The sequence below is a fragment of the Sphaeramia orbicularis genome, chromosome 1 (assembly GCF_902148855.1).
Source record: "Sphaeramia orbicularis chromosome 1, fSphaOr1.1, whole genome shotgun sequence".
Lineage (NCBI taxonomy): Eukaryota > Metazoa > Chordata > Actinopteri > Kurtiformes > Apogonidae > Sphaeramia > Sphaeramia orbicularis.
The window spans coordinates 23960735-23970613 of record NC_043957.1 but is presented as its reverse complement, the minus strand read 5'-3'; the positions used below and the strand labels follow the sequence as shown (position 1 = coordinate 23970613).

The window sequence follows — 9879 nt, the reverse complement described above, 5'->3', positions numbered from 1 at the left end:
TTACATGGTCATGTGGTCTTTGTCACATAAGTATAAAATTTGAAGTTTGATTTCAAGTTAAATCCATAATTTGGTTTTGGAATGTTGAACTGAGGTAAATAAGGCTTTGTTAATATCATAGTCAATGGTGGAAAAAGTTTTAACATCATCAGCTTCGGTGGAAAAATTAGAATACTTCAACAACTAAAAGTTGTGCTCTGAAATTAAACAAATCCCTCAAATGTCAAAATGTTTTGTCCATAACATATTTTACTGTCATAGAGAAGGAATGAAACTAGAAGATGTTCACAATTAAGCTGGAAATGGAGATTTTTGTTATAAAATCACTGAAACACATTACAGATAATCACAACCGTTGAATAAATAGGTGTAAACATTTATACCTGTAAACCACATCAGAGCTGTAGATCCATTTTTCATACAGTGTGAATCCTAAAACACCAGTGACTGAGAAAATCTGAAGCATGAGCCTCAAAGTGACAGGAGCTCCATGTAACCATCCCATCAAACCCTACTATAAATCAGAAAAGGCACTATTTAATCCACGAGCACTACTGTCATTGTTTTTCCCACAGTTTCCACTAATCAGAGCTAAATGTGATCCACTGAAATATTGCACTTGGGACTATTTTTTGGACCAGGCAGTGTATGTTTGTCCTGACTGATGAGAAGACTTTCACCTTTTTTTTGGTGGAAAAACTAATTTCAGTCTTTAAATATCTAAACCGGGGTGGGCAATCCTGGTCCTCGAGGGCCAGTATCCTGCATGTTTTAGATGTTTCCCTCTTCCAACACACCTGGTTCACATGATAAGCCTATCCTCAAGCTCTGCAGAAGCCTGATAATGACCTTCAGGTGTGCTGGAAGCGGGGAACATCTAAAACATGCAGGATACTGGCCCTCGAAGACCAGGATTGCCCACCCCTGGTCTAAACAGAGCCTGTAAAGCCCTGAAAGGTGATGTTCTGTTTTCTACTAAACGAGGCCGACAGCAAGGATATATCCCCAAAATCCCCCGCTATGTAGTAAAGCAAATAAACGACAAAACATACCACCTTAATTCAAGAAAAAGTGACACCTGGTGGCAAAATATGACATCATATAAACTTTGGGTACAAGGAACAGATGGATATTTGTCAGAAGATCAATATGAACTAAATTTGATCCCAATTTACCTATTATTTCCTGAATGATGTTTGAAAACCTGATTATTTATGAAACATGCAGTGCCACCTGGTGGCAAAATGTGACATCACTGAAACTTCAGGCAATATGAAAGAGATGAATATTAAATTCTGTTGAATGATCAATATTGAACTAAATTTGATGTCAATCAGCCAATAATTTGCAGAATAATGTGAGAAAAACTTATTTAATTTTACTTTAAAAGCTCCTTCTAGTGGCAAAATATGACATCAACTAAACTTCAATAAGGAAAAGAGATATTTTTGGATGACCGATGTGAACCAAATTTGAGCTTGATTGGCCTACTTTATCAATAGTGTCCAAAAACCCTGATTTTTCAACAGAAGCGCCCCCATTTGGACAAGTGATAATATTCATGGAAGACCCAAAATCAATAGGGCTCTTCCCCTGGGGGTCACCTACAGTCACAGAAAAAATTATTAGACCATCAAAAGTCATCAGAAACAATGGTTATGCAATCAGGTACTAACTCCTGTGTGTATCATGTGACTAAAACAGACAGAAAAACATGGAATGCCTAAAAGCACTGTTTTTGTCAGTACAATGCCATAGATATTGACGTAAGAACTGAAGTGATTTTGGTTATTATCAAGAAAACCATGGAAAATGGCTAGATATCAGCTCTTAAATTAAACTCTTATGCGCTATTTTTGTTATCATTATATTTGTCCAAACAAATGTACCTTTAATTGCACCAGGCATTAAAATGAACAAGAAATTTAAGAAAACAAGGGTGGTCTAAAAAATTTTTCCATGACTGTATGTTGGTGCTAAAGGGGGATAGTTATTACATCCACACAGATATCCAGCCTGAATAATATAAAAAAAGATATTAGATATTTGTTGGACGATTGATATGAACCAAGTTTGAGCTTGACTGGCCTACTATTTCCATAATAATGTCCAAAAAAACTGATTTTTCTAACAGCAGCTCTCCCAACCATTTGGAAAAAACACACCACCTGGAGTCAAAATACGACATCATGTCAACTCAGGGTAGTGGCATGAAGAAAGAGAACTGTTAGACAATCCATATGAACTCAATTTGAGCTACATCGACCTGATCGTGGCAGAATAATGGTCAGAGAACCAATTTTTCCCCACAAAACTCCACCTACTGAACAATGACACCAAATGAACTCTGGATGGTAGCGAGAAAATGGACAATCAATATGAACCAAATTTGATCTTAATCGGCCTATTATTGGTGGATTTCTATCCAAAAAACTGATTTTCAACTGAAGCAACCCCATTTGGATGACTTATAATACTCATAGAAACTGAAGTTGATAGGGTTCTTCCACTAGGGGTCCCCTATGTTGGTTACGAAAGAAGAAGAAATCCAACCAAATCTGTCCTAGTTATTGTGACCATTGACGACGGCAGCATTCAGGGTAAAACCATTACATCCCCAAAACTCCATTTTGGGTATATAATTAAAACAGAGCTAAAATAAAGGGAAACTGAAAATGAGATGATGAATCCCAAGTGGTCAAACACTAACTGACCTTCAACATTCTGACCAATGCATCAACTTCATGTTTGTACAGTCGGTAAAGAAAGTGACAAAACACAGCGTTCCATCATCCTGTTTTATTCACATCAGGTTTGAAGGATTCAACACATTTTGGTTTCTCAGACACTGACTCACACACACATTCACTCACACAGACTCACACAGTGGTATGGTAGGCACACTGCAGTGGAGAGCTCAGATGTGTCGTCTCTGACAGCCAATCAAAAGGAGGCACTTCTGAAGCAGACAGTGATGATGGTGGTTTATCTCCTCAGGTGAGTCGGTCACATCACACCTCTGGAGTCCAGTTTAGTGTCTTGGATTCACAAACGGTGAATTACTGAGAACGGTTTTCCGTTGAACCGCCTGCCGCTCTGTACTCTGGTTGAGTCACACTGTGGTTTGTTTCTTCCTTTAGAGTAAACACTCGTCACATCGACATCCTTTACAGGAGGAGGTCTGATCCAGTCCATAATGAACTCTCAGCTCCGGGTTTGGGTTCTGCGTTCTTTCACATTATTCTACTTTAGTCCAGAACACCAGACCTTCTTAACTTTGCAGCTCCCATTAATCGCATTAATCTGACCTACGAGAGGACGCGAGGTACTTTTGATTTTTCTTTGCTTGAAAAGAAATCAAACCAAGGGAGAAACATTTCAAGTTATAAAATGATTGGACATGAGCAAACCAGCCTCAGAGCTGCAGACATTCCTTTTAGTTTCCCCGAAAAAAAAATTAAAATAAAAAAAAAAAATTCTCAAACCTGGTTCATTTAATTGATTAATGCTTTGAGTTGTAATTATATTTTTGGGAATCGAATGCTGTAGTGTTCTGTGAAGGTGACGTGACCACACAAGGACAGGGTTTTGTTTGTTGGGTTGGAGCTCAGAGGGGCTGAACCTCACAACGAAGCAGAAAATCTGTTTGACAAACATGGAAACAGTGAATAATAATGATCCTTTAGATGACAAGCAATTATCATTCCTTCTGTTCTGAAAAGCACTAAAGCTGTGTAAGAGGCAATAAAGACCGTTTTCCCTTAGTAATGAATTAATTTATGTAAGAAAACAAAAGGAGGATTTATTGAGATCATTTATCATGACAAAATAACTGGTCTGAATGTTATCTTTAACAGAAAAATTATATCATTTCTGATCATCAGTCACATGACCTCACTGATCTGAAATTCTCGATACAAATCCGTTTCTACAGTTATGACGCCTCCATCAAATTGCTGCTGATCTGACAGAAGTAAAAACACAAAAAGACCCTTTACTTTCTTGTCATAATGCGCCGATTATTCACATAACATGGTAAAATAATCTATTATATGAAAACGAGCCTAATTATCTTGCGGTAATAAAATTATTCATTAGTCATCATGAAAAATATAATTACAAGCACAAAAAGTTAAGATTTATCTAATTTTTGTATCAGAATGAGTTGAGCAACATCTAGAAGTTTGTTTGGATAAAACAAAATTACCATTATACTAAAAAAAAAAAAAAGGTTAATTTCCTCAAAAAAAAAATAAAAAAATATTGTGATTGTGGAACAGTTTCAGTGGTTGCTTCTCAAATGTTCCAGGTTGACCAATTTTCCATTTTTTTTCAGATTCAGTGAAGCATTAGGTTTTGACAGTTGGGTGAAAAAACTTTGTGAAGAGGTGCTTTTTCACCTTTTACACTGAAAACTATTAATGTGGTGAATAATCTGAACATTAATCCAGACGGATAAGAATACGCAGCTGCACCTCTTAAAGGTCTGACTTTTGCGCTACAAGTTCAGGAACCCCTTTTTCTCCAGCAGCAAGTAGAAATGAAACACACATTTATGGATGAAAAGTAAAAAGAAACAAGATTTTCTTTTCGTTTGAGATCATTTCAGCCTCTGAGGAAACAAAAAGCTCATTTTCATGCAGAATAACTCTACTCCAACTCAGCTGTTTGACTTTACAGCTGATCTCAAAACTCTCCTCGTCAGTTCATTTCTTCGACTGAGTTCACTCATCTGTGGACCTTCATGTGGACAAAATGTTTGACACATGATTTGAGGGGAAAAGTGCGACTGAGGAGTCTGAATTACCAAATTAGAAGCAGTTTTACTTTGGTAACATCAGGATGTAGAATGTAAGAGTTCAGTTTTGTCTGGATTTTGTTATTTTCTGCCTCAAAAGCAGTTCCTTAAGGTCCTCATCTGCAGGTTTTGGAAATCTAGAAAATCATGTTAAAAACTGAAAAAATTTCCAAAAGGAGTCATGTTGATTCTTTAAGAGCAGGAAGGAGGAAAATATTCAATCACCTGAATCTTCAACTTTCTGTTAAAGTCTGAGAAACTGGCAACAGCAGAGTTTGTCTTCAGTGTGCATCGATGAGAAAAAAATCCCTTCATTTCCAATGTCCCGTTACCAAGATGACAGAAAAATAAATTACCCCTCCACTTCTTAAACATTATCTACACCCTGCACCCCCTTGAATAATTTATTCACTATTTCTGTTGAATTGCACACAGTGACATGAGACGAGGCAGTTTTTAAGGAGGCTCTGTGTTATTTGAGAAAGTTTAAGGTGGAGCTGTTTGGGAGGCCCCATTACTGTTCTGCTTACAGTTTATTTTGGTCCCTGCGGGCCTCCTCCACCTTCGGCCGACGTCCTCCGCCGCCGGGCCCCGAGGTCGGCCCTCTCTGCTCCGGTCCTGGACTGGACATCCCAGCACCAAACACAACAGGTGGAGCATCACTTCATCCTCCATCACCTTTTCTGCTCCCAGATCTCGGCCATGTTGAGGTCGAGTCGTTCCAGGCTTTTCAGTGCCTGAACGTTTTCTGTGTAGAACGCCACGTCCACCACTACCAACCTGCAGACGACAAAAACAACGCACAAATATGAACACTAAGAAAACTTGAAACAGAAGTCACTGTTGATCTGACTTTTATGTAGATCCTTCAGCAGTTTGATAGCACGTCTTTCCAGGACATAACTAGGCATAAACCTGAAGCTTTCTCTGAGTTTGTTTTTTTAAAACATTAAACAAATTTTTTTTTAAAAATTAAACAAATCATTATTAGAGTGTTTAAGTTAAAGAATCTCTGAAGTTCTGCCAAAGACGAAAATGTATTTAACTGTAGAGATATGAAATAAACACCAGATATCTGCGCAGGGCCAGAAGCATCACCTCCAACAGTTCACCGCCTGTTCTCACTGTTGTCCTCAGGAAGAGGTACAGATCCACCCAGGCCTGCACTTCCACATTCAACAACACATTTTACCCAAGTGCAATATGGGCACTGAACACATAATAGTGTCAATACCTTGAATAAGGATATATATTTAACATACAATACAAACACAAAGTCAAGGATATTTCTTTTTTTTTTTTGTCATTTTTGCCATTTGTAAATAAAACTATGTCTGGTCATTAAAAAAATGTTTCAATTCAATTCACATACAAAAAAGTAAAAAGCGCTGTGCAAGAATCCCAACTGAAAAAATCTGCCCAAAAATTAAAAGCATCCTCAACTTTTTGTTTCTAGTGTATATCCTCAGTGTTCAGCCAAGGTCAACAGTGCAATATATTTATCTCTACCGTTTGTTGGTTGTCATGCTTGTTCTTCTCACTGTGTGTGTGTGTGTGTGTGTGTGTGTGTGTGTGTGTGTGTGTGTGTGTGTGTGTGTGTGTGTGTGTGTAAATATATATATATATATATATATATATATATATATATATATATATGTCACAGTCGAAATTAAAATCCAGGCCAATTTAAAATCCGCCTAGACCAGATTAAAATTTTGATTTCGCCTAGGCCAAATTAAAATTTTAATATGGCCTAGGCAGATTTAGAATCTGCCTAGGCCATATTAAAATTTTAATTCTGCCTAGACCAGATTAAAATCTCTCTTATCTAGAATCTGGGATTTTAATTCTGCCTAGGCCAAATTAAAATTTTAATTCCGCCAAGACCAGATTAAAATCTCTCTTATCTAGACTTCAACTTCAGCAGCAACCAAAGTCACCCCATATGAGATTGTTTTTGGGCAACGTCCAAGGCAAGATTTCTTTGTTCTGCAAGAGCTTGCAAACCAGGGCCAACTACATGAAGAAGACATTGACCCAGAAATGATTGAACAGCACACGGAAGGTACAAACATTCAAGAACCTGCAGTAATAGAGCTAGAACGTCAACAACCCCCCAGTCAGTATTTAAAACCTACAAGCGAACCTTCATCATCACAAGCCACTGCCCTTCTAGAACAACTGAGTGCTGGAGGACCTACTTCAAACCGCACCATGTCTCTGCATGAAGAATTCAGCCTCTGTGGAACTCCATACTGATACACCTTCCAGAACAGGCAAACGTTGGAGAAACTACAAACTTCTTAGCAATGGCAAAATTGTGGCCACAGGAACGGAGCAACCAAGCAGACTTCAACTTCATGGTCAGCCACTCAACAAGACAACTCATACTGCCATCCAGATCACCAGCGTCACTGATTCAACTTTCATTCCAACAGCCAATAATCCCTTCCAGGAGCCACTTCAAGTAGACCAGTTTGTAGCCTGGCCAGTGGAGAATTTATCTGAGGAAACTGACACAGACTTGATTACTCCCCACACAAAGATCCGCAAACAGGCCACCATCAACTACTTAGAGACAGCACAACGTTCCCAGATTCGCTATTCCAACCAGAATAAGCAGCTATTTAAAGACTACTCTGTTGGTGATACTGTGGGCATCAAGATTCATCAGGTGGACCGGACCAACACTGATGCCAAGATTCTTCCCTGCAAGGTTCTTTCCAAAGACCCATCCAAGTCTGCACCTTTCCAGCTATACTGTGCTACAGGAATACTGAAGACTCGCTATACATCAACAGGTCTTATCAGCATGGAACACGTCCATGTTCCAGCCCTACAGAAGGCAGATCCTGAAAATCTCAGCGAGACATCGGTTATCCAGGCTTGCAGGGCCAATGGAAGGTGGACACCTGCATCAAGTGGATCTTTGTGTTCATGTAAAGGGAGCTGTATATCGAACAAGTGCAGGTGCAAGAAGGCTGGGATCAAGTGTTCAACAAAATGCCATACATCTACAAATGGACCTTGCCAGAATAGAGTGTCATTTTTCTCATGACAACAAATAAATATGTAGAAGACATGTATGAAGTATGGTACTAATATGAGCATTATGTTGTAAGAAAAAGTGATACTGTGTGAAATGTATCAATGTATGTTCAAATAAAGTTAAATAAAATGTGAAAAAAATATTGGTCTTGTTATATGTAAGTTGCCTTTTAATTAAATTGTAATTAAATTCAAAATATGGAAGATTTTTAAATAGGGATTTCAATTTGGTCTTGGCAGAATTAAAATTTTAATTTGGCCTAGGCAGAATTAAAATCCCAGATTCTAGATAAGAGAGATTTTAATCTGGTCTAGGCAGAATTAAAATTTTAATTTGGCCTAGGCGAAATCAAAATTTTAATCTGGTCTAGGCGGATTTTAAATTGGCCTGGATTTTAATTTCGACTGTGACATATATATATATATATATATATATATACACACACACACACACACACACACACACACACACACTGGGTGGGGAAGCAAAATTTACAATGAACATTTAGTTTTTTTCTCAGCAGGCACTACGTCAATTGTTTTGAAACCAAACATATATTGATGTCATAATCATACCTAACACTATTATCCATACCTTTTCAGAAACTTTTGCCCATATGAGTAATCAGGAAAGCAAACGTCAAAGAGAGTGTAATTTGCTGAATGCACTCGTCACACCAAAGGAGATTTCAAAAATAGTTGGAGTGTCCATAAAGACTGTTTATAATGTAAAGAAGAGAATGACTATGAGCAAAACTATTACGAGAAAGTCTGGAAGATACTATTAAAGAATGGGAGAAGTTGTCACCCGAATATTTGAGGAACACTTGCGCAAGTTTTAGGAAGCGTGTGAAGGCAGTTATTGAGAAAGAAGGAGGACACATAGAATAAAAACATTTTCTATTATGTAAATTTTCTTGTGGAAAATAAATTCTCATGACTTTCAATAAAGTAATTGGTCATACACTGTCTTTCAATCCCTGCCTCAAAATATTGTACATTTTGCTTCCCCCCCGTATATATTTATTTATTTTTATTTATTTATTTTTTTAATCTATGTGTCTTCCATACTTGTACTTTGCACCACAAGAGAGTTGTGTTTTAATTTACCTGTGTATAATGACAAAAAAGCATTCTAATCTATTCTAAATGTATTCACAGCAACAGGCCAGTGGATTTATGCCTTCCATGTCTGTGGTTTATATGGAAGGAAGTGGCACCATCCTGTCCTCTATAAGCTTTTTAAGTTTTATACTTGACTCGGATTCTCAGATTCTGTTGTGAATTCTAGCTCAAGGAATGATCTTCGAGGAGTGGTCAGATACTTCCCTCTGAACACTGACTATTATTTTTGTTTTGTCTGTTTATTTATTTTTTCCTGTCATCTCTGCATTCCATAAGTCAGTCTGTCTGAACGTTCTTACCCGTGCTGTGGTCCTCCGTCGTTGACGACTCCAAGTCGAGCCAACTGCCTCTTCAGGTGCATTTTAAAACTAGCATTGATCCTCAGGAACAACATCTGCACAGGAAGCAAACATATTTCTGTTCACATTGAAGCTCTGATGTCATCAGAAGAGAAGTGAAGGACAAACAGGCTCCAGATTCTGGAACATGGTATCAGATCTAACGTTTGCATTTTCCTATTGTAAGTGTCTTGAGGTGATCTTGTGCAATATGAATGAAAATGAAACCTGAATTACAATAAAAAAAAAAACAAGACAAAACTCAAGGATAATCAGTTATATATTTTCAACATGCCCTGTTTAGGATCAATTTTCCAAACACATTTTGGGTAACAGGACATAAGTTATTTATTCATTAACCCATAAAGACCCAAACATTCACTGCCGACCGAAATCATTTACTAATATAAAAAGTTAAACACCTGCCGATGCACTAATCTTATCAATACGTGTAAATAATTGGTGTAAAATGCAGTTTGTCATCTTTTCATGGTCATCAGATTTGATCCATTTGGACGTTCAGAGGCTCCGTAGAGAACATAGAAACACTGTCATCTTCTCCAACATTGA

General features: G+C 37.7%; 1 protein-coding gene across 2 annotated transcripts in view; it reads right to left on the bottom strand.

Moving 5' to 3' along the window:
* Window positions 1-2784: 2784 nt before the first annotated feature.
* vps54 (VPS54 subunit of GARP complex) overlaps window positions 2785-9879 on the bottom strand; it is a 32165-nt gene continuing 25070 nt past the window's right edge. For both annotated transcript variants that reach the window (XM_030130321.1, XM_030130393.1), the window contains 2 exons: window positions 9271-9365; window positions 2785-5578 (listed from right to left, as the gene is read on the bottom strand). In XM_030130321.1, the coding sequence (XP_029986181.1) occupies window positions 5473-5578; window positions 9271-9365 (201 nt within the window). In that variant the 3' untranslated portion in view covers window positions 2785-5472. The remainder of the gene's footprint in view (window positions 5579-9270; window positions 9366-9879) is intronic.